Genomic DNA, 25,632 nt, shown 5'->3' on the forward strand with positions numbered 1-25,632 from the left:
CTATATAAGCTCTGTAATAGTCATTGTATCTCTGCAAGCAGAAATATTGAATAAAGATTTCTCTTCACTATTTGTTCTCTGTTCCTACTTTCACAAGAATCTAGCCAGTTTATATTTATCAATATCCACACCGAAACTGTAAAAGTTTAATTGGCTCGTCCTTTTGTTTCTTTTTTTTCCTAACATAAAGTTATTAGTCATCAAGAAGGATTGTTCCCTAAAATGGTTTAAAGGAAGTGATCGGTGCTCTTGTAGTTATTATTATAGCATACCTTTCTCTTTATTCTCATTAAAGATTTCGCTGGTAATCCGATTAGGATATCGATCAACACTTCTTCAAGGATCTCTGGTGTGGTAAGGCCACGGTGGTCTTTCTTTCATTTCTCAATTTCCTCACTACAGGACTTAAATTAATTTATAGATTTGTGTTTGTGTTTACAAAATCCTATCGTAACTTGACACAAGAATCTGATCAATCACAAAAAAAAAAAAAAAGAGGGAAGAATAGAAAAAGAGAGTACAAGAGCCAACAAAAAACACACATACTCAGAATTATGTTTCTTGTCCTTTAAGTTTGCTTTTAGGTCTCTTTGTTTGTATGTTGCGGCTCTCACAAGCTGCGCCTATCTATCTGTAAACCCTTGCTCCCTCTTTCCTTTTCTCCGTGATTTCAAATTTAGACTGTAGGTCTAAGAGATATAGACGGAAGCAGCATTATACAAACCATTATTAATTAATGGTTTAAAACTTGTATATTATTCTACACTAAAAAAACATAGATAAGTAACTTTAAATCATTGTTTTAATAACCTTAACCCCACCCACAGTATAAATGATTCATGTCAAGTTATGTGAACACAATTTGGAATTCATTTAATCGATTCGCAAAAGACAACTTTACTATCGTTTAACCTTAACCCCTCGTTGATCAATTCATGCATTGCCTTAACAGTTAGTTTTGTAGTTTGGGCCTACTATATTGAGGATCCTCGATTATTGCGAGACAGAAGGTGAGTTTCATTGTGCTTAATTGTTTTCAAGTATCTTACAAAAACAATTGGAATTTGACTAAGGTCTTGTACATGATGGTACTAAGATCTATCGCAAAAGACTCGAGGTTGCTGGTTCGAGTGGCTTTCACTTCGGCCTAATATCTCTTTGTTAATCAAATAAATTGAAATATATATATATATATATGTATAACATATTACAAAATTTAGATTTCCAAGTACATGATGCTCTCAACATCATCCCAAAAAATTGACTGCGACCAATTGGTATCCTCGAAGCTATCCTTGAAGCTACCAGGTAATGATCGCCTTGTAATCTCAGTCCTTCGAGTTATCTCATTCCTCTCCAAATCATATATATAAAAGTGTGAGGGTTGTTTATTCGACCACCAGTAATCTATCTTTCTAACGCAAACCTTGCCACTGCCACATGTGCCATCTATCGCTAAGCAATCTCCAAGGTAGAAGTTAAGAGTTGGCAAAACAAAACTCTTCTTATCCGACCATTGACTCTTGTTGTCATCTTCAACTACCCAAACATTTATAATACAATCACCAAAAAAACTATTACAATCAAAAACAGCTACTTTTCCTTTGTAGTTCATGAGACACCCCCAAGGGAATTTCTGGTATATGCCAGCATCATAGGGTAATTCAATCAAATTGAACTCTTCAGAACTCAAGTCAAAACTCATAAGCACATATCTATGTGCATTAGTCCAAGCCCCATAATACAAAACACCGTTGATGGAGATACCTCGGGGAGGAGGATAATGGGCTATATGGGGTCTATGGGTAATGTGGCATTTAGTCTTTTTCCATGATGCTCCAGCTCCAAGTACCAATACTCGATGTTCTGATCTCACTACTCTACGTTCCTTGTTGTCGAGCTCCCAAACTATGCTAAGAACTTTGTATTCGTCATGAACAGGATCGTGTCCTAAATAGTACAATACATGATCGTTACCTTTTCCTTCAGAATTTATAACAATTGGTAATTCCACAAGCTGCCTTGTGTTAAGGTTACCAATTCGCACTCTTGTCCCAGCTTGGAAACATACCAAGCCACGATCAGCGTTCAAGAAGTGCTCTTCCATTCCCGGCATGGTCCAATCTTGGTTTAACACAGAGACAGAGGTTGTGTCCGAGTGATCATGAGTCGATGATGTGAGCAACGCATACTCGCTCTGCTTTTTCGCATACAAGAACACGCGTCGGCGTGATGAGGCTTTAAGGTAAATGTTGGTGAAGTATCGAGAGGTGATAAGAGAAAGCCAGATCCTTGAGACGCACTTAAATCTCATCAGAGATTTCACCGGAAATCTGATTAGGATATCGATCCACCTCTTCAGAGATCTCTGGTAACGCCATCTTTTTCTTTTTCCTCAAAACTTTTACAATCGCAAGACTTGATGAACACGCTCCCATGGTTTCACAAATTTGTGTCTCGAATTTACAGATCTATATGTGTAAATATGTGTATGTAATTTTAATGAGAAAACTCAACATTATATTTTAAACTTCTACTTACTTTATTTATTATTCGCCAAAAAAACAAGAAAAAAGAAACCCTAACTCAGCAGATTCGGGATTTATCTTTTCTCTAGGGTAAGATATATGGAAATATAAATACTTTTGAAGTTTTAATCTTAGGGTTTCTGTTGTGAAGTTTTTTAGACAAGTAATAAAAGACAAAAAAAAACAAAGAGAGCTTGTTAGTGTAAAATATCTCACATCCGAAAGATGCGAAGGGATTTAAGTAATATATAAAGGGTTAGGGTCTCTTCACTCATTGCCAATTGATTTTGAGTTGGAATCATACAGTAAAGCTCGAATTTAATATAGTATTAGAGCAGGTTGATTGTTGGGCCACCTCGTGGATGTTGTTCCCACATATGTCCACGCTTCATATAGTCATCCCTGAGAGGGGGGGAGAGGTATTAGTGTAAAATATCCCACATCGGAAAGATGTGTGATATGTATATATTTTATACTCTTTCATCATGCATTTGTTATTCATTTGGTTCTCTTAACTCATTGTTTTGCATTGTTTTCAGTCTCTTTTGCATAATATGCATATCTAGGTAGTCTTTGCATTGGTCTTGCTTACATCTTGCATATTGGAGTTATTTCAGGTATCTAGGAGACGTCGGAAACGCACCAGTCGAGCCGCCAGTCGAGCCACCTGGGTCGAGCCACGATGAGATTGCATTCCACTCGACGTGCACTGACTCGATCGCACATGTCAGGAAGGAAGACGCTCCGCCTCACACGCTTTAGGAGATTTCCAAATCGACTCTTTAACTTGTCGTTTTATGTTTTAGGGCTTTTCATGTTGGACTATGAATATATATTTTGTTAAGTCTTTGCCCAGGACATCTTTTATCTCGTTTTGTTCTTTTCTTTAAGGTTTTACCTAGCCACCTAAACGTTTTGAGACCTTGTAATCCGATATCTTCAAGTTTATTCAGTTTATGCATTTGATTCCTTCTACAAAGTTGTTCATCTTATTTTTATCTATCTAATGATGCTTGATTCAATGTTTTCTGAGTTTGTATCGTTGATGATAATTTCTAGATCCGAGTAGTGTTAGAGTTCTTGAAGATGGGATAGATTAGGTGGAGGATCTTAATATGTAGGGTGTTTAAGCTTTGATTTGTATTATTTCCTTCTGGACTAGAGTTAGAAATACTAGTTTCTCTCTGATCAATTGGAACTAGGTCTTAGACATTTCCACACCCAAAAGATGTTTGATGAAATGCATGACCAACTAGTGCCAGAGACATACATTCCTAGCCTAAGAGATTAGTTGTCTAGGATGTTTGTTGACGTGAATGAACTTGTTTGTCAAGCCTGCTTGATCATGTTTCTCTAGCGAGAGCTAGGTTTGGAAATGGTTGATTATGAGTAGCTTCTGTCAAGAGATTGGATTAGCTAGTTGTGATGTTCATTGTTTAGTGTTAGTTTGCTTGTGGCATGTTAAACACTCTATAGACTAGGAGACTCCACTGACATCGATTACTCCCATCCTTAAGACTTCTATCTTTTTGATTGATATTGCATTCCTGAGACTGTTTTTCATCTTGCCATCAAGTTGTTGCTTAGACTCGTTTCTGTTTTCATTCATTTTCGCTTCTTTTCATGCATTCTCGTTTCTAGTTCTGTAACTCATTTGCAATTTGATCATTCTAGGATTGTTAGACAAACACTCTCTTTGAATTGGCTTGACTTGTAATATCTTGATTGCATCTTGATTGCTAGCAACATCCCATTTGGATTGACACCTTAAGTACTACAACACATAAGGATAATTGAACCTGCTAGGAAGGACACACAAAAATCTTAGTATCAGTTTGGCGCCGCTGCCATTTGGGAATCGTTTTGCTACATTTAAGATTTCAAGTTTTGCAAGATTAAGTTCTGTTACACAATTATTATGAGTACTAACTTGTTTTGGTTGTTTGCTTGTTTGTTTTGCATCTCAGGTACCTGTTGATTGCAACCTTGCATGCACACCAGATCAAGAGGGCATCAGAATCTCCTTCCTGCTATTGACGACATCAATCGGTTGCAAAGACCACGACAATCTCGTCTTCTCACTGATCATCTCGCACCAGTCACTATGGAACAACCTCAAGGACCATATCCGAGACCACGAAACATTAGTGTTGGGGATGCACTGAACACTCACACTCAGCATGCTGGAATCGTTCCTCCTGCCGTGCAGAACAACAACTTCGAAATCAAAAGTGCTCTGATCTCCATGTTCCAAGGAAACAAGTTTCACGGGTTGCCTATGGAGGATCCACTCGACCACTTGAACGAGTTCGACCATCTGTGCAGTCTCACCAAGATCAACGGCGTGAGTGAGGATGGTTACAAGTTACGCCTCTTCCCATTCTCCTTGGGAGATAAAGCTCATCAGTGGGAGAAAAACATTCCCAAGGGAACCATCACCACTTGGGACGACTGCAAGAAAGCCTTCTTGGCCAAGTTCTTCTCCAACACCAGAACAGCACGTCTCAGGAATGACATCTCTGGTTTTACTCAGAAGAGCTCAGAATCATTATGTGAAGCCTGGGAGCGTTTCAAGGGTTACTAGAGCCCGTGTCCACACCATGGTTTCAGCAACGAGTCACTGCTGAGCACTCTATACCGTAGTGTACTTCCAAAAATCCGGATGCTGCTTGACACTGCTTCTAACGGTAAATTCCTGAACAAAGAATGAAGGATGGCAACTGGTTGAGAATCTCGCCCAGTCTGACGGCAAATAAAATGAAGATTATGACCGCACAGTTAGAGGCGATGCTGGGTCTGAGGAGAAGTACAAGAGAGACCTTAAGAATGTCAATGACAAGCATGACCGCCTCTTGCTAAGTCAGCAGCATACTGTCCATTTCGTACCTGAGGATGACCCTTTTCAAGTTCAGGATGGGGAGGGTGAGCAGTCTGAAGAGATCAGCTACGTCCAGAACCAAGGTGGATACAACAAGGGTTACAACCCCTATAAGACAAACCCCAATTTGTCTTACCGGAGCACCAACGTTGCAAATCCACAAGATCAAGTGTACTCTCCTCAGCAGCAGCAACAAGGTCAACAAAGGCCTTTTGTGCCTTACAATCAAGGATTCGTGCCTAAACAACAGTTCCAACAAGGTTACCAAGCTCCCTCAGGACCACCGCCAGGCTTTCGCCCTCAACCAGTTCCTCCGACTCAAACTCCTGATCAATAAATGAAACAAATGATGCAACAACTTCTTCAAGGTCAAGCTAGCGGTTCCATGGATACTGCCAAGAAGTTTGCTGAACTCAGTCAGAGGATGGAATGTTCTTACAATGATTTGAACATCAAATTTGAAGCTCTTAACTCCAAGATGAAGTATATGGAAGGCAAGACTGCTTCTACCCCAACACATGGCCAACTACCTGGAAAAGCAGTTCAAAACCCCAAGGACTATGCTATTATCCTTGCAATCACCACCCAAGCTATAGATGTACGGCTCATTGAGGACAATGAGAGTTTAGATGGGGAGGATTTTCTTCAAGATGAAGTTCAGATAAAGGATCCTGTCGTTATGCTCAAGGATCCAATTAAGTCAGCCAAGCAATCTGATCATGAAGCTACAAAAGAACCTGCTGCTCCCAAGGATAAACTTGTGAGATTCATTCCTCCACCATACAAGCCACCTCTCCCATTTCCAGTGAGGTTTAAGAAGCAGCTTACTGAGAAGTATAAAACTTTGTTTGAAAAACAAGTCAGTGAGATTGAACTTAGGATGCCTTTGCTTGATGCATTTGCACTTGTGCCTCAATATCAAAAGTTTTTAACTAATTTGGTAACAGAAAGGACCAAAGAGAAGGAGGAGATAGCTAAAGGAGCTCAAGCTAAGGCTCTGGAAGATGAGAGGGTACTAAATGTCATAGGTGAGGTTATTCATGAATGCAAGACTGTTATTCAGAAGATGATTATCCCAAAGAAGCTAGAGGACCCTGGTTCTTTCACCTTGCCTTGTTCTCTAGGTCCATTGGCCTTCAAAAAGTGCCTATGTCACCTTGGTGTTTCATTAAGCCTCATGCCACTCTCTGTAGCTCAGAGGCTAGGATTCAACAAATACAAGTCATGCAACCTCCGCTTAATATTGGCTGATATGACTACTAGATTGCCTCATGGTCTACTAGAGAACTTGCCCATCAAAATTGGACTAGCTGAGATTCCTACTGACTTTGTGGTGCTGGGAATTGATGAAGAGCCTAAAGATCCACTAATCCTGGGAAGACCTTTCTTAGCTACAGCTGGAGTAGTCATTGATGTCAAGAAGGGGATGATTTATCTCAATCTGGGTAAAAACTTCAAGATGAAGTTTGATATGAAGGATTCTAAGAAGAAACCAACTATTGACGGACAGACCTTCGTGATTGAAGAGAAAGATCAGAAAGTTGGGTTTGACATCTTTGAGTGTGTGAATGAGGCAGAAACAGAGGTTTTGGTAACCAAAGAGAAAACTCAAAGTGTCACTCGACCATTCTCCAACTCGAGTGCAATTGTTACCCTCCCTAAGCGTCGAGACCTGCTTCCTGATCACCAAGCGCAAGAGACAAGTCCTCTCGCGCTTGACAGTTTGTCTGAACTCCAAACAACCAAGATTCTAAGGGATACAGTGACGGAGTTAACAGCCATGTTGAAGGAGATGAGAGGGCAAATCATGCAGCTTCAAGGAAAAGTTAAAATTTCTTCTCCAAGAAAAGCAAGGCAGAGGTTGGGGATAATGAAGAAGAGAAGATCTTTTCTTATTGAACCTGGGAAGAATGTTAAAGAGTATATGGCTAGACAAGACATTCTAGAGGGGTCTACAAAACCTCTCTATGACCCTCCCAAAGCATAAGGAGTATGCAAAGTCAAGCTCAGACACTTTAAACAAGCTCACTTGGGAGGAAGTCCCAAAGGTATCACTGTAAATATTTTTTAGAATCCTTGTGTTTTTAATTTTTGTTTTTGGTTTTCTGCTATTGAGGAATCTACAGAAAAGAGTATGGACAACGGAAAAGGAAAAGTAAAAGTGACAATCAAAAGAATGATTTTGGAGTAAAGCCGGGCGTGATGAGTTTTACATAAGAAATAGAGGATACAGAGAATTAAAGGAAAAGAAGAATCAGACAAAGTGTGTTGGTCATGTGGGAACAAAAAAACATCTAGAGAGGAATATTCACAATTGAACGACCCCACTCTCTATTTTTCTCACCCACCCACGATTTTCTCCTCTCACCCACGTGAATTGCTCTCTCCCATCAATGTGAAGGGATTTAAGTAATATACAAAGGGTAAGGGCCTCTCCACTCATTGCCAATTGGTTTTGAGTTGGAAGCCAACAGTAAAGCCCGAATTTAATAGAGCTCGTCGATTAATTCAAAGATGGACAAACTTGAGTGGTCTGATTTACCTGAAGAACTCGTCGATTTTACTGCAAACCGCTTCTCATCCAACGTCGACGTCCTCCGTATCCGTAGCATCTGTAAATCTTTGCGCTCAGCGGCTGCGACTAAATAGGGTGTATCGAACAGCTTTCAACGCAAGCTTCCTTCATGTTCTAAGAGCATCTCCAATGGTACTCTATTTTTGCCTCTATACTCTATTATAGAATAATTTTTGCTCCAATCCATCTCTATTTTTTTTCTATATATAGAGATGAACTATTTTATTTACAAAGTAGTCTTCTTAATCTTTAACTTCTTTTATGTATGACCAAAATAAATAAAATAAGTATTTTTAAGAACTAATAATATAAATTTAAGTATAAATATTTATTCTAAAATATTGAGACTACCATATGTAAAAGATAATTTTATGAAAGTGTTACAAAATTCAAAGTAAAATGGGTTAGTTTGCAATTTTTTAAAATAAAAGGTGTTAATTGTAAAATAAAAATAGAATCTATTTGGAATATTCTTTTGTAGAGGAAAAAATAAAGAAAACCATTGGAGCAAAACTATCTTTATTATAGAGATCTCTATTATAAAGGAAAAAATAGAGAAAACCATTGGAGATAGATCTAACAAAGGGTGGCTAATCAGAACAAGACAAGTCTCTGAATCAAGTAAGACTAGTCTCTTGGTCTCCTCTCTCTCGCCAGCTCATCACCTCTTGCCGCCGGCGCCGAACACTAGACCTATTGAACTTTGGGGTTTCAGAGATTCGCAAATCGTACGAGATTCATGTATATGATGACTATTTCATTGGAGACTTGAACGATACAAAACGACCATCACATATGTTGTCTAAAGTTGTTTTCCTAGAAAATACGTTTTTTGCAATCGGCCACGATGAGAAAATCTAGTACTGCATCTACAAGAGTGGAGAAAAAAGTAGAATTTGGACAAAAATCAAAAACCAAGGTGAAGATTTCTCGGACATTATACTTCACAGAGGACAAGTCTATATATGCCTTACATGTAACCGGCGCAATTTGGTGGATTGATTTATCACAGCTCAGCCTCGTTAAATTCACACCTTCAACTCCAATGGACTACTACGGATATGAATGTTGCAAAGACAAGAGATTCGTGGACTATTGTGGAGATTTATGCATTTTTATCAACTTCGCCTAGAGCTAGAGGAAGCTGGTATCGAGAGGACCATTGGTTTTAAGGTTTATAAGATGGAGGAGGATTTGGCAAAATGGGTTGAGGTAAGTTCCTTGGAAGACAAGGCACTCATTGTGGTTAGGGAGTAGGGACAGTTGTTTTACGTACGGTAGTAGCCTCCGAGTACCATGGATGTTTGAAGAATTCTATCTACTTCATTAATAATGTTGGAATGAGTAGCGAAGAAGATGAGAGATTAGTCAAGAATGATGATGTTAGTTCCGAGTACCAGGGACTTTTGAAGAATTATACCTACTTCACTAATAATAATAAATTAATAATAGATTTAAACTTTGGAATTATGCAATGATCAAAGGCGATGCTGCTAGAGTGATCAAGCTTGATGATGGTAGTATCACCCATATGGCTAATCATGGCCCTGTTCGTTTGGTGAACTAGACAAAATATCTGGATACAGTATCAAGACGTAGTATCTAGACGCAACATCTAGATGACGTTCGTTTGTATTATTGGTTCACGTATCCATAAATTGTATCCGAATGCAATTATGTTTGTTTTGTAATTTGATATTTGTATTTGAATACAATATAAGTAAAAGACCAAAAAGTCCTTTTATTTTATGTTGAATATTACTCAGAGTTGTTTTCACTTGGTCTCTCCTCCCTTCGTCTGAGAAGATTAATTCTGAATTTTGTTTCGTTGTAAGTTTATTTATATGTGAGATATCAAATATCACATCTTATAAATGTTGGCAATCGTTTATTAATTTTATGTTGACTAAGGCGGGGGATAATGACTAAAATTATATGTTAATTTTTATTGATAATCTATACTTTATACTATTAAAAGGAAATCATTTTTAATAAAAAGACATAGGGTTAGAAATTATTACAATGAAATGTCACTCAAATAGGAATAAGGATATGTATAATCTTGGAAGCCAAACAGATATTAAATGAGTTACATTTAACCAAAAAATCAGAGCCAAACAGTACCTTATTCGGACCCTATATCCAAACATAGTATTCCACCAAAACTATAATTTAGGAAACAAGAATTACAAAAAACTTAAATTGATTAAACTTTATTTATTTCTTTTATTAAAAACAGAAATAAATTTAATAGACTTTCTCAATTTAAAAAGTTTCCAAAAAGTGGTAGTCCAGATAACTAGATTTTAGGAAACAAGAATTAGAAAAATATAATTTGTTGACATAGTATTTATATAAAGAGATCTTAATATTTGAAAATATTGTAATTATCATACAAAACCGTATTATTAGTGATTTGATTGATTATGATTAGGAAATCTAATTAAATACTATTATGATTCTAACCAAAAAACTAAATGGTAAAGATTTTATTACTTACTTAATTATGAAATATTTTAAATTATACTAACAAATATACCTTAAAACCTACCCTAATTGTAAGAAACAATTAAATGATTTACTTGAATTTGATCTAATTTTTTGGATAATTTGAAATACTCCCGAAATTTTAGCCGATACATCTCCATACACCATATGTTACATAGATTTGCAACATACTGCAAAATGAACTCTTGAATGAAATTTAGGTTGGAAAATGTTGAAAAACCTTAAACAAAATCGATTAAAAATGTTTAATGTTTTCAGAATACGTTTTCTAAACATATTAGAACGTAATCTTAAGAATATATATGATTAGCATAATTTTGGGATTACGTAAATATTTTGGTTTCCTTAAATTTTGGATTCAGTTTCCTTGTCTAACATAATAGTAGAATATACTTTCTAAATTATGAAGAACCTGGAAGGAAAGTGTAGAATTAGTGTTCTAATTTTCGCAGGACACATGATAAAATGTAGATTTCATATTCTGACTTCAGTAGAATATGTATAAAGTGAAGAAAACAAATTCTAAAATTTGTAGAATATAGAGTTATGTGTAGAATATATATTCTAATTTCTGTAGAACAAATACAAAATCCGATTTCTAAAAGTTTTAGAAAATATATTTATTCTAAAGTTTTCAGAACAAGTAGAGTGCGAAAAATTTGTAATCTACATTATTTAGAACATGTACAGTATGTAGAATTTATAATCTAATATCTTCAGAATATATACAATTAGTAGAAAATATATTCTAAATGTTGCAGAATAATTTTTTTCAATGTTAAAACACCAAATTTTCATCAAAAACACCTTATGGCAACCTTTTTCTTATTTCTAGAATTTGTTTTTAGGTGATTGCAATTTTAAAATTGCTTAAAAGTTAGTTTCATTTTTTTAAAGAGTAATTTAGGCATAGTGGCAAATTTAGCGTAAAATGCATAATGGGACAAATTGAAGAAAAAATGTCGTTTTAAATCAATTTTCCCAAAAAAGTATACAAACAATCTGAATTTATGCTACTCGGCCGAAGAGAATCATTATTATTCATGCAATAATGCTAATTCCCTATTCTTCCTTTTTCCTTTTCTCATCTTCTTGGAAATTTCCATAAGCTTTAATGTAGTTATTATGTTAATAGACTTTAAATTGTGAACTTTTTAAAATCGTCTCCCCCACATATTCCCAAGGGTATAATAATTTCTAAGCAGTGTTCAAGAAAGCGCTGGGCGGTGATCCAATGCCTAACGCCTAGAACGCTTAGTCAGAATTTAGGCGTTTTTAGGCGGTTTAGGCGTTTATAATATAAAACATTATATATATAATATTATATATGAAATTATGTAAAAATATATGTTAGAAGGAATTCAAAAAATAAATCATAAACTAAAATTATAAAAATGCATTTATTTAATTTAGATGAATAAAATAGGAACATTTATATATATATATGTATATGAATATAAACCTTAAAACTTTAGATATATGTAGTTAAAAATTAAAAATATATATTAAAATAATACTGTGATTTTAGGTGGTCTAGACGGTCATCTAGGCGTCTGTTGAGCGCCTAGCGCCTAAACGGCGCCTAGGCAGCCGCCTAAACCGCTTTCTTGAACACTGTTTCTAATAAATAAAATAATACTACTACTATGCTTTAAAGTAATACTACTACTATGCTTTAAGAAACTGCCCACAAGTTTTAGTAGACACAATTATCACAACCTCAATATGTTCACTATCTTTAAAGAAACCTAAAATTTTAAACATTGTCTATTAAAAGAATATTTTTGACTTGGGAGTTGAAAAGACCCAATCTTTCTATTGCAGATACTCTGAACTAAACAGAAACGAACAAGAGAAACAAATATTCTTTCCTCTTTTTAATGCTCGAATGATCCTGACCGTTGATCTTTGCTTTATGGGTGGATGGGGCGGCATTAACTACGTGGTCCTTGAACTATCGCTATATGTCCAACACGCGGAATAGTGTGTGTGAGTGTTATTCTCTCCTTCTCCTTCTTCTTCTCCGGAAAGCAAACAAAAGAACAAAAACCAAAAACAAAAAAAAAAAAGAGAACCTTTTTTCTCGTTTCTCTCAACTTGCAGAAGAAGAAGAAGAAGCGATTTACACAAGGTTTTCTGATCCTTCTCACTCATCTCCTCACTTAGAAACGTTTTGATGGGGGCTTTCATGTTGTTTGATGCTTGGAATTGGTATCAAAATCGAATTTTTTTAATCTGTTATTGAACTGGGTTTAGACATGAGTTATAGAATCTACATTTTATCTCAACTTGTAGTAAATAGAATCTTGTCCTGCTCTTTATCTGCTTTTGTTTTGCTCTCTTCTTTACCAATTGTTTGAATGTTAAAAGAACAAAACCCATATGCCAAAACCCTCTTGCCTCTGTACAGGACAGAGTAATATAGTACCTATGGAGCGTTTGATTTCTCATCCACCTCTCATGATTGTCTCAGACCTTGATCATACCATGGTAGGAGGAGATGGTTCTGTAACTCTCTCTTTGTTTTTTCTTCAGCCAAATGAAATAAATAGGATTCTTGATGTGATTTTCACGTTTTGACAGGTTGATCATCAAGATCATGAGAACCTCTCTCTTCTCAGGTTCAATTCATTGTGGGAAGATGCTTATCGCCGTGACTCTCTTTTAGTATTCTCAACAGCAAGATCACCAATTCTTTACAAAGATTTGAGAAAAGAGAAACCTTTGTTGACCCCTGATATCATCATTACATCAATAGGAACCGAGATAGCGTTTGGTAACTCCATGGTTCCTGACCACGCTTGGGTTGAAACTTTGAACAGTGATAAATGGAACAGGGAAATAGTCTTGGAAGAAACTAAAAAGTTCCCTGAGTTAACTCTTCAGCCAAAAACTGAGCAGAGGCTACACAAGGTCAGCTTTTACATTGATGAAGGTAAAGGTGAGGCATTGACCAAGGAACTATCACAATTGCTGGAGAAACGTGGCGTTAAGTGTTTATACTTGTATCTTTTTTTGTGTTTTCTAATTCTTGTGGGATCTTTGTTACTTGAAAGGTAATGTATTTACTTTAATTTTTTACAGTTGGATGTTAAGATAATTTACAGTTGGGGAAAGAACGTGGATGTTATACCGCGAGGTGCAGGTAAAGGAGAAGCTCTCGAGTATCTGCTCAAGAAGCTGCAGACTGAAGGAATATTCCCGGTTAATACTCTTGCTTGTGGTGACTCTGAACACGATGCTGAACTATTTAGCATTCCTGATGTTCACGGTGTCATGGTAATGTACTAATGTTAACTCATCAGTCATCACGATCTCTTCATTCTTAATTAAAGAATCTGACTTGTTCTTGTCAATGTGCATTGTGAAGGTGAGTAATTCACAAGAAGAGCTATTGAAGTGGCGTTCTGAAAATGCTTTGAACAATCCAAAGGTTATACATTCGACAGAGAGGTGTGCGGATGGGATTATTCAAGCCATTGGTCATTTTAAGCTTGGTCCAAATCTTTCTCCAAGAGATGTTTCTGAATTCTTGAAACTTAAGAGGGATGTTGGGAATCCTGGTCAAGAGGTTGTGAGGTTTTACTTGTTCTACGAGAGATTGAGACGCGGTGAGATCAAGAACTATGAGACTTACGTATCCAGCTTCAAAGAGTCATGTGTGAGTAACTTTGATGCAAAATGGAATCTATATTTATGTCTCCACCGGACTAACTCCTATCTTTTTCTTTGTAACAATTCTCAGCACCAAAGTGCTGTCTTTGTACATCCATCAGGTGCTGAGAAATCTCTGAGAGACACCATTGATGAGCTACAGAAGTGTTATGGTGACAAAAGAGGGAAGAAATTTTGGGTTTGGGTAGATCAGGTTCTGGTAATGGACAACACTCCTGAGAAATGTATAGTGAAGTTTGCTAAGTGGGAACAATGTGGTAAGAAAAGACGGCATTATATTTTTGCAATATGATCTTTGATGATGACTGATATGAACAAGTTCTATGATTTTTAAATACTAACTTTGATTGTTTGTTTTTTTATTGGCAGAGGATGAACGTAAATGCTGCACAACAACTGTTGAATTCACTTCAAAGGTATCAGATTCTTACTATTCAAATGAGCTATGATTTTTAGTATCTTGAACAGATGAATGAAAGAAAAAAATGATTTGGAATCTCTGCAGGGAGGAGATTTAGTGTGGGAGAAGGTGAAGCAGATATGGTCAGAGGACTCAGAGGTGAAGGATGATGATAACAGTCGTTGGATTCTCTGAATATTTTTGGAGACTGTTCTTCTCTTTCTTATATGGTATGAACATTCTTCAAGATTTGTCTTCCCTTTCCCCATATATAAGTTTTGAACTTTTTTTTGGTAATCTTTAAAGAAAGCCCAACCGGGTTCGAACCGGTGACCTCTTGATCTGCAGTCAAATGCTCTACCACTGAGCTATGGACCCATTGTTGTACACTTGGCTATCTAAAACCATTTAACTTTAAACTTATAAACCTCGTATTTTTCATAGAAAAAGGCCATAGGAAACAGAGTATTTCAGATTATGCAGTACAAAAATAAGCTATTGGAATATCTCTAAGGTAAACTAGAACAAAATAATGAGAAGATATAGTTATACATTATCAGGCCAGAACTCCATGCGGAAGGCTCGTTCAAATTCTTTTTCTGCTAAAAGTTTTTCGTGCTCGATCGTCTTCCGCAATTTCTTAGAGAGTTTCTTGTTCGTCGTCTTTGATACTTCTTCAGAATCTGTAACCCGAGGCTGTGCCGCCGCTTTTCTCTTAGCTGGTTTTTTAGATCCTAGTCCTTGTTTGTTATGTTTTGGCTCTGCTTGTATAGGCACCAATATACCTTGTTCAGCGATTCCAAGACCAGTACCTTCCTTCCAGCCATGCTTCTTTAGGAGCTGAAAACCAATGTTAGAAGAATCGATAGCAGCCGATGAATTGCTTGATCCAGAGGACTCGCCCATAACGTTGGACACGTTTTCACTATTTTGAGACTTTTCTGTTTTTATCCTCCTTTGAATATTTGTCTCTGCTCCCACCCAGTCTCTGTGTACCTTCCTCGAAATAGCTAGTGCTTATTACGGAGCTGAACAAACCGACGTTTCTCTCCGTGTACAAGGCAGAGTCAATGACAGTCCGTAACAAATCAAAACGTGAAACTCAAGCAGTCGTGGAACAAAAGAAGGCTAGAAACCCTAGAATCGACGAGATAAGCTTAAGGAAAACTACGCCCCAAAAAAATCGCTTCGAGTAAATTTATAGAAGGCCTCGGCCTCTTTATAACCCTTCTCTAATGAAAAACTCGAGTGATGCAAATAACCCAACTTATCCCTAAATTTATTTAGGTCATTTAGTTTGTGAATTGTTATTGTAACGAACCGATGCAATACACCTCAAACCAGAACATTAGACTTAGAAACCGGTTCAACTAGTTGACAAAATTAAACCGATTCAAATGTTGATCCAATATTTATTTTTTAATTTATCTAACTGAAGCAAAAAAAAAAATATATACTAAAATAGCAATCGATTATGTTGGCCCTGATTGGTAACGGCTGTTACTTTTGGCTGTAAAGATTTTGACTTTAAAATTTTAGCGGTAGAGAATTTGGCTGTAGATGCTTTGACTGTAGAAACTTTAACTGTTAAAATCTGATTGTTTACCAACAACTTTTAAAGCTGTAGCTGTTATTTTTATTATTATTATAAATATTAATAATAAATATATATTATGTCAAAAATTAATTTATATAACATTTTAATGACAAAATAAATTTTATTAATGATAAATTAAAATTTTAAAAAATATAAATCAATCATATATGAAATTTTGTTTGAAAACTAATTAAAACAAACAACTATAAGAATAAGAAATAAATAATTGAAGTTGTAGACATTAATTTATTAACTTATTAAATTTTAAATAATGCAAAAAAAAAAACTAGTCAATGCATTGTTTGAATGTTATTCTCTTATTAATGATGAATTTCATAAACTCTTTTATAGTATTATTAGTGCTGATGATGAAAAAATAAAATTTATTATTGAATGGGGCATTCTCAAAAATGCCCCTTTTTCCATATCTCTTTTTAAAAATACCCCTTCATGTTGACAATTTTTAAAACTACCCCTCTTTATATACAAAATGACCAAATTACCCTTTTTGAGTGACAGCAAGAATGTACAGTCATCAAAATCGAAAATATTTTCTCGCCAAAAAAATTTCCCGCCAAAATTTTTTTTCCCGCCAAAATCGAAAAATTTTCCCGAAAAATTTTCCCGCCAAAAATATTGAAATTTATACCTTTTAAAAACCTTGTAAATGCTTTTAAAAAACTTTTAAAAGCGTTTACAAGGTTTTTAAAAGGTTTTTAAACACATTGTAAACGCTTTTAAAAACCTTGTAAATGCTTTAAAAGGTTTTTAAACACCTTGTAAACGCTTTTAAAAACTTTTTAAAAGCATTTAAAAGGTGTTTAAAAACCTTTTAAAAATTTTATAAAAACTTTTACAAGGTTTTTAAAAACATTGTAAAAGGGTTTAGAAGGTGTTTAAAAACCTTTTAAAAATCCTTTTAAAAACCATTTGAAAACCTTTTAAAAACCTTTTAAAAACCTTTTAAAACCTTTTAAAAACCTTTTAAAAATCTTGTAAAAGCGTTTACAAGTTGTTTAAAAAACCTTTTAAAACTCTTTAAAAAATCTTGTAAATTTTTTTTGGCGGGAAAAATTTTGGCGGGAAAATTTTTTTTTTCGAAATTTTTTATCAAAAGTTTTTTGACAAAAAAATTTTTGGCGGGAAAATTTTTATGAAAAATTTTTGGCGGGAAAATATGTCGGAAATTTTTTGGCGGGAAAATTTTGTTTTTCTTTTTATTGAATAAAATAATTTTCATCTAAGGGTAAAATAGTCATTAAAAATTAAAAGAGGGCATAAATAAAAATGGCCAGAAAAGAGGGTATTTTTGAAAAGGAGTATATCAAAAGGGGCATTTTTAACAAATTCTCTTATTGAAATGGGTCTTAAAAAAAGAGAAAAAAATGAGAATAATTAATTTATAAAAATAAAATATATAAAAACTAGTCAAAAATCTAGTCACAAAAATCTAGAATAATTCATTAATTTATAAAAACTAGTCAAAAATCTATTAACCACTAATCAATGCATTGTTTGAATGTTATTCTCTTATTAATGATGAATTTCATAAACTCTTTTATAATATTATTAGTGATGATGATGAAAAAATAAAATTTATTATTGAAATGGGTCTTAAAAAAGAGAAAAAAATGAAAATAATTAATTTATAAAAATAAAGTATATAAAATATTTATATATACTTTTGAAGAGCTTTTAAATATAAAAGGGTGAAAAAAAAGAATGCTTTAAAAATTGTTTTGTTTTAAAGCATGAATTTGACGCTTTAAAAAAGAAAGGAAAACAAGGAAGAGAAAAAAAAAGTGACTTTTAAAACTTTAAAAAAATTAAAAGCCAAAAAAGCCTGATTGGTAAAAAAATGACTGTCATGACTTTAAAAAAATTTAAAGTCTTAAAAGTAGCCTACCAATCAGGGCCGTTATATGTCATAATAAAAAATTATTTTATTTTCTCTAGTTCATATATTTTTAATTTTTCCCAAACAGACAAGTTTGAAAAGAAAAAGGAAAAAAAAAAAAAAAAAAAAAATCAGAACGAACCCACCCACCTGTCAGTAAACCCGTTATAGAGGTTGTTGGAACCACATCTCAAAAACCAAACCATATCTCCCTATCTTGGCTTTTATTTTTATGTTATCCTTATTGAAAAATCATATGATTTTTGTTTTTTTTTTATATAGAAAGCACACTTCCTTACCTTCACTCATTGGACAAAATATGAAAACATTCTAGAGTATATAAGACTTGACAGTTATAGACTTATTCTATATCTATCTCATTTTGTACAAGCTTCTGGTTTTAATTATTTTTTTGTGTTTCCAAATAAATGTCACTAATGGGACCAAAAAAAAAAAGCAAGTTGATGGTAGAAAGAAAACAAAATATAAATTAATATATGTACATTAAAATATATATATATATATATATATAGTTTTTTTAGAGGATTCCCGCCTTATCCCAAAAATTTAAAGGTAAGAAAAAAAAAAAGGCAAAATGAAAAGTTTAGAGGAAGACCTAATTATGTATAGTTTAATACTTATATTGTGTGGAAATCTTGTTTAAAGAAAATTCTAAAGTTGAAAAAATGTCTTACTTTTTCAAAGGGAATAATTGCTCTTTTTAACCAAGAGAATAATAATTCCCATTAAACTAGAAAAATACGAATTATACAATTTGCAAATTCAAAGAACTTGAAAAGTTGATAGTTTGATATGAAGTTTGATTTGTGTTAATATTGTCAATTTGTCATTTTTCGAATGCATAATACAAGCTATTAACATAAAAAAAAAAAAAAAGTTATATGTATAGTGATAGATAATATTCCAAAAAATTATATGAAAACAAATTTGGAAGTAGTTAATAAGTTGGATTTAGTTGTATATTTATGACGCATCGACTGTATCAAATGGTCTCCTTTTGAAAAAAAAAAAAGAGTTTTATTTTTGTTGACCAAATACTACTTTAAAAGAAATTTAAAAAAAAAAAAAAAAAAAAAAAAAAAAAAAACAAGTTTTAAAAAAGGCTGTGTTGTGTTGTGTCTTGTGTGTATAAATTTAATAAAACCACGATATCTCTTCTCTCGTCCTTTGTCAATCCTCCTCCTCTCTGTAATTTTTTTTTTTTATTTTGAAATGGTTCTTCCGTTTCTGTCTTCCACTCTCCTTCTTCGTCTCTCTTCTCCGATCATGTCCCCTGATCCCATCACCTCCTCCTTCTTCTTCTCTCTTTCTCATTAAATTATTACCTTTTTTACCGGAGCAATTCAGATCGATCGCCCCATATTTTTAACCAATTTTACACAGAAGAAGATTTTGTAATAATAAAACCCCTTAAAAAGATATGTCTATGGAGAGTTCATTAGGTTTCATGGCGGTATTCGCCATCTCGGGAAGCGTTGTCTTCTTAGCGAGTCAATTTCACAAGCGTCTTCTCTCCGATTACATGGATAAGTTCGATTTCGAAATCCGTACGTCCGCCATTCTCTCTCTCGATCTCTTTCTTTTTCAAAACCGATCGTGAAATTTGAATCGTTGTTTTGTTTTTTTGGGGTTAATGGGTGACAGGATCGAAGAAAAATGTGGTGATGAAGAAGAAGGTGAGATTCGCGGCGGATGTGGTTGAGCCTTCGGGGAATAACAAAGAGTATCGCCGTAGACACTCTTCCAAATCCAAATCGTCCAATTCCAAGTTGGCGGCAACTATTTGATTTTCTAAAGGTTTTTGTTTTTTTTTTGGTACAATTATGTAAATTATTCATTTTGGGGTTTTGTGATTTAGAAAAGAAAAAAAAACTCGTAATTTAATTTCCGATTTTTATTTTTATTTTTTCTCATATATGAATCTGAATCTGAATCTGAATCTGGGGGAAAAAAGGAACCTTCATCAAGTCTTCTTCCCCAGGGGTCAATTCTTTTTCTTATTTTTAAATTTTCTTGAGGGGTTTCTTACTTGTAAATAAATTGTTTTGTGTAAATACAAATTGTGATTGCTAATTTACATATATTGTTCTTAAATCATCTGTTCTGTGATTTTAGCTTAATCCTTAATTAAAGGGTTTACCATTCAATACAACACTGTAATCTGTATGGAATATGTTGTGCTGGCTCTTTAATTACAACTTTTTCCATTATGATTGTTTTTTTACATTAACTATTACTATTATGTTTGGTGACGTAATTAATACTATATATTTAGATCCTTTACTTTGAATTTAAAATTGATGATTTTATTTTTTATCTAGTGTTGTTACTAAAACCTTTATCTCACTCAACTTAGCTTTTTTCTTTCTCCTTCCATATTGCGCAAACTCCCAATCTGATTGATTGATAGTCAAACATAACTTTTCTCTATTCAGTTAGTAATTTACTGTTTTACTTTTACATAATTTTCCTGGATTCAAAGATTTTTTAAAATCAAAAGAAGACGAGAATTAAAGTTAAACTTAAACCTTCACCACAAATTTTAATACTGAAGCAAGTATACCTTATAAATCAGTTAACTACAAAACAAGGTTAATTATATACTTTAACTTATCTTTGCAAGTAACGTATGAAAGCAATATCACAAAGTCAAGTTTATGCTACTAATAAGTTTTCTGAAGCAAAGCCACAGCAGAACCTTTAAGACTTGGGAGTTGGGAGTGTATTAAACATTAAAGATCCTTTTCAAAGATTTGGGATTTAAAATAACCAATTTGTTAGAAACGTGTTTATTTTAAATTAATGGGAAGGTTATGGTGAACAACTCCCGAAGGGTCACTGGCCAAATTAAATTTGGCTTACGAGAGTATGGAATTGGTCATTTTGATTTTTTTAAATATAATTAATCTTCTGACGATTACAACGTGACGACATGCATATTTTATCCAACAAGATCTTATAATGTAGTATACTACTATTTGCAATGAGAATGTAAAGTGAGGATGACGACATAAACAGAGTGTAAAGAACAGAAGGTTCTTATTCTCGTTAAGAAAGGAGTTCACTTAACCTTTGTCGTATTTACAAGTCATATAAACTCATAATCATGTTTGTTTGTTTATGGCCATGAACATGTTTTTTACAAGGCATGTATCTAGTGGGCCGATGATGGGTATTTTAAGTCACTTACGGCCCAATGTTTTGGAAACCATTTCTCTTGTGTGTGTATTTTATGAAGCTTAGCTTCTCTTTTATCAACAGTTTTGTTTTATTCATGAAGAAGAAGACTATAATTATATTTTTATTAACCTAATTAAACATACATGTTTCTACTTCAGCTATATATTGAAATATTTTTTTTTGTATTAAGTTTGTAATAATGTAGCAAAAGTTTGTTTACTATACAATTGTCACCGCTCATGCATGCCAGCAAAGAGTAGAAGATGACTTGACTTAGATATGTCATATGTCTAACACATCTGGATTACTGGATATGCCATATTTAAAATTTATGTTCTAGGTTAAATAGAGAGGAAACAGTATACTCCAGTGACTAAAATTAGTGTTATGCACTTATGCAGTTTTTATTATTTTTCAGTTTGTCTTTGAGTTTTATTACGTGCATGTGTCCAGATCATAGACCAACTAGCTGTCTGAAATATAAATGTATGTTGGTCTATTAAATGCCACGATCCATAAAAATATCACGCATCAAATTTTTATAGGCGTATATTTTTAAAAAAAATTCGAATAATTTATTAAGCATACAGTATGGAACAATCATATTGTTGTCCAAAAGAAAGACAAATAAAAGAGCTTTATTGAGAATTCGCATCTAATATTGAATTTAATTTGTAAGATCTTCCGTATCAAAAGATTGACCAAATACTATCTAACAGAGAAGTTTCCAAAGCAGTTTCTTCTTCTTTTCGTTTCTTTTCATCTGTCACATTCTTTTATACTACTTACTGACATAGCAAAATTTACTGGGAGAACACAACTATGAACTATATTCACAAATTTGGATGATCTAACATATGATAAATGTTGAACCACTGATCTGATTGCTTGTATATGTAGATTGTACGGTTTGAATCCAAGACTTGTAAAAGTTCTAGCTAGCAATATAGGCATATAGTCTGGAAATCTATTAATTATACGATTTATAGCAAAGCTTCTATAAAATAAATAGTATAAAATTTCCTCAAAATTATATGTAATTTACAGAGATGCACAGTTGAAGAAAATGAGTATTCAGGAAACGTACTATTGTCTATTTGAAATAATGAGTTCGAAGAGATACTCATGCAGGTCACGGGTTACTTGGCAAGTTTTAATGAAACAGCTATTTTAAATTTTTGAAAAAATATCTGGTCATGAGTAAATAAATTATTGATCAGTATAACCTATTTGGAGACACGTTTATTATCTTTTTAAAATTGATTAGTTGGCTTATTTTATTCTTGACTTCAAAAGAAATGTTTAGATTCATCTTTCAATATTTTCACTTAAATTTTTTTTTTGATAAAACAACATTTTGACTAATTGGAAAAAATCTAACACAAGTCATCAATATAGTAAAACACATTCATGACTTTGAAGTTTGATCACCAAGCTTCAAAACAAAGTATATGTTTGAAGGCGACGAAGAATCTAACGGTCAGCGAAACGTCGCCGTTTTCTAGTTGTACGGCATGTAATAGAAGCAATGCCTACTCTTAAGTCTTAAGTCTTAACTAAGGCTTGGCGTAAACGGTAAACACTATAGTAGACTTATTCCCATGAAGTCTTAGGGGCTGTTATTGAATAATGGATTTTAAAAGAATTTGATGTATTTTGGAATCCAGTATTATTCAATTAGGTATTTAAAAAAGTACATTAAAATCTGTTGTTATTGGATTATGGATTTATTTGATGGATTTTAGAATTCTTTAAAAACACTGTTATTCAATGTCCATTGGATTTGGTGTTATTTTAGATTTCAACGTATTTCACTTCAAAAAGATGAACAAACACAATCCCACATATTTTTCAAGTATTTCAATCTTTTTATCTTTCTCTCTTTTTTCAAAATTGATTCAAGAGATTAATCTAAGAATTAAGAAATAAAATATAGTTATGGCCAAAAGACCACTGTGATCTTTCATTTTAGGGTTTGACACAGTTTGCAGATCCTCAGATCTGATTCTGCCTATCAAATTAACTGTTTACACAATTTCACTGGTTTTTCTTATATCTCTGGTTTCATTTTGATTGAAGATGTTTGTTCCTCTTGTTTTGTTTCATTTGATTGAAGAACAGAGGAGAAATCACATAGAAAGAAAACCCTAAAAGATTGATTTTCCATCTCAGATCCAAAAAATCAAAACTCTTAACAGCTGAATCAAACAACAAGAGTCTCCAGCAGAGATCCACCACCATAAATCAAGAAGAAACCCCAATCAGATCTCCAACTCAGATCGACAAAACCAGAAAATATTGCCGGGACATATTTTTGTTTTATTTGATATAATTATGAGTAATTTATTTTATTTTTATCTAACTTCAAAAATAATAAAATCTAATGACTTTCAAATCCATTAGTAATGTCATTCAAATCCACTAATAATGACAACAATATCACGTTAAATGAATTAGAAAAGTTTTGAATTCTAAAATCCACTAATAATTGAAATCTATTAAAATCCTTGTTCAATAACACCCCCTTAATCTATATATATAAAGTTCACTTTACTCACTCATGGTGAAGCCACATCAGCCACTACCTCTTTAATTTTTATGGGCCTTACAGATTTTACAGATTTTAATAAGGCATTTAAACAATTATAACAAACTGATCCACTAGATTTAATCTAAAATTTGTAGACCCAGCACTATTTCATCCAAAATCTGTAGACCCAACACTATTTCATCCAAAATCTGTAGGCCCAACACTATTTTTAAATCATGTGGATTCAACCTAATAATATTTCATCCAAAATTCAGCGGTGTGAATTAAACTCTAATTTTATTATTCAACCATAAAAAAACGAAAGAAAAGAATAGAGCATTTACCCGATATATATATATATATATGAAGTAAAACAGTGAATTTGGAATAATATTATTACCTATTCGTACCTAATTTTCTTTCATTTATCATTTATGCTTAGTTCTTTTACATATACGTGCATCATATGGTTAATCCACATAATTATAAGAGAAAAATAAAATATTTTCTTAGCAAGAAGACAAGATCTATGATTAGAATCTCCATTGATCATGTAATTATATATCATCATTTCAAACTATGAAAACATCCACCTAAGCAATTTTTTTTTTACTTTAAAATAAATTTAAAATATTCATTTAGCGCGTATTTCTGTCAATTATAATTAATAGAAAGTTTAAAAATAAATATAATTAGTTAAATAAATAAAATATTAAAATAAGAAAACAATACTATAATTTTTTATCAGTGGTAATAGTATAATTAAAATTTTCAATTAAACTGATAAATAATGAAAATTATAAATGTATTATTGAGTTTTAGAATGGAAGTAAATTTTAAATTTATGGTAGAATAAATAAAAATTATGTAATTGTGTATTATTGAGTTGTGGTATGGAAGTAAAATTTAAAATTATGGTAGAATAAAAAAATTCTGTAATTGTATTTATAAAATTTTAAACAGGAAAAAATAAAATTAAAATTGAAATATTATTTTATAACATAATCAAAAAGGAAAAAAAATTGATGTTTCGTCAATTGAATCAAATGGTTCTAATCCAAATTTAAGTATTGAAATATAGTAATTAAAGAGAAAATAGTTATAATATATCTTGAAAATCATTTTACAGTCTAATATGTATTATGTGTGATCCAATCGAAGGTGGAAAAAAGTAGATGTCAAAAGAAGTGCATCATCAATAATGACGAAAGAATTAAAGTTAAAAGTGTTTGAAAATAAATTAGTAAAAAATACACAATCACACATGACTAAATTAAAATCTATGACATCTCATTAATTGTGTGAAACGAATGAGTTTGTAGAAAAATAAATGACATACATTATTAGATTCCAAGTCAGGTGTAACAGTTTGGCCATATAATCATGGAAAGTGGGATAAGATATGCACTTTCATGAATTGGTCATTATGGTACGTTGCAATTATTTTGATGGGTAAAGCAAGCTCGGTAAAGATGTTATAACGATATGATATTATATTTTACCTTTAAGCAATATTCATGAGATTCGGTATATTCAAATTTATACGAAATAATGTTATGTTAGTATCAACATCTAATCATAAATAATATATACAATTAGATCAACAATCGATCAACATCAAAGCTTTTAAAAATGTTTTTAATGAAATATATGAATAAGAAATAAACTCTTTTAATGTTAAAAGATTTTGAAGTGGTCATCAATGTCGTTTATTTTTCCTAATATTACCACATGACATATATTTATAAAGATTTACCCTCAAAACTTTGAATGATTATATTCGAGTTCAAGAATTCATATTAATAGAAAAGATTTAAATTAAAATCCCACGCTTGCGCGGGTA

General features: G+C 33.0%; 3 protein-coding genes, 2 non-coding genes and 2 pseudogenes across 6 annotated transcripts; 3 read left to right on the forward strand and 4 right to left on the reverse strand.

Moving 5' to 3' along the window:
- On the reverse strand, nt 1-7,188 carry LOC104715578 (putative F-box protein At3g52320; annotated as a pseudogene).
- Nucleotides 5,029-5,135, reverse strand: LOC147938943 (small nucleolar RNA R71). The gene has a single exon (XR_015567545.1). It is a non-coding gene; the product is annotated as a small nucleolar RNA R71 (small nucleolar RNA).
- A 732-nt stretch (nt 7,189-7,920) lies between the features above and the next one.
- On the forward strand, nt 7,921-9,459 carry LOC104715579 (F-box protein At2g26160 pseudogene; annotated as a pseudogene).
- A 2,802-nt stretch (nt 9,460-12,261) lies between these two features.
- LOC104711786 (putative sucrose-phosphatase 3b) lies at nt 12,262-15,013 on the forward strand. 2 transcript variants are annotated; one of them, XM_010428548.3, is made up of 8 exons: nt 12,262-12,620; nt 12,900-12,979; nt 13,073-13,477; nt 13,574-13,768; nt 13,860-14,150; nt 14,235-14,421; nt 14,534-14,580; nt 14,670-15,013. In XM_010428548.3, the coding sequence occupies exons 2-8, from the start codon at nt 12,920-12,922 to the stop codon at nt 14,757-14,759; spliced, it is 1,275 nt and encodes a 424-aa protein (XP_010426850.2). In that variant the 5' UTR covers nt 12,262-12,620; nt 12,900-12,919; the 3' UTR covers nt 14,760-15,013. The 2 variants fall into 2 exon arrangements, with proteins under 2 accessions (XP_010426850.2, XP_010426849.2); XM_010428547.3 differs by having other exon boundaries at nt 12,483-12,700.
- TRNAC-GCA (transfer RNA cysteine (anticodon GCA)) lies at nt 14,871-14,942 on the reverse strand. The gene has a single exon. It is a non-coding gene; the product is annotated as a tRNA-Cys (tRNA).
- On the reverse strand, nt 14,972-15,590 carry LOC104711787 (uncharacterized). Its single transcript, XM_010428550.3, has one exon. It carries the CDS (start codon nt 15,468-15,470, stop codon nt 15,111-15,113), a length of 360 nt encoding a protein of 119 aa, XP_010426852.1. The 5' UTR covers nt 15,471-15,590; the 3' UTR covers nt 14,972-15,110.
- A 3,627-nt stretch (nt 15,591-19,217) lies between these two features.
- Nucleotides 19,218-20,173, forward strand: LOC109126181 (uncharacterized). The gene is made up of 2 exons (XM_019229303.2): nt 19,218-19,626; nt 19,724-20,173. The coding sequence occupies exons 1-2, from the start codon at nt 19,500-19,502 to the stop codon at nt 19,864-19,866; spliced, it is 270 nt and encodes an 89-aa protein (XP_019084848.1). The 5' UTR covers nt 19,218-19,499; the 3' UTR covers nt 19,867-20,173.
- The last annotated feature ends 5,459 nt before the right edge of the window (nt 20,174-25,632 follow it).

This window comes from Camelina sativa, chromosome 9 (assembly GCF_030686135.1).
Source record: "Camelina sativa cultivar CO46 ecotype springtype chromosome 9, ASM3068613v1".
NCBI classification, from domain to species: domain Eukaryota; kingdom Viridiplantae; phylum Streptophyta; class Magnoliopsida; order Brassicales; family Brassicaceae; genus Camelina; species Camelina sativa.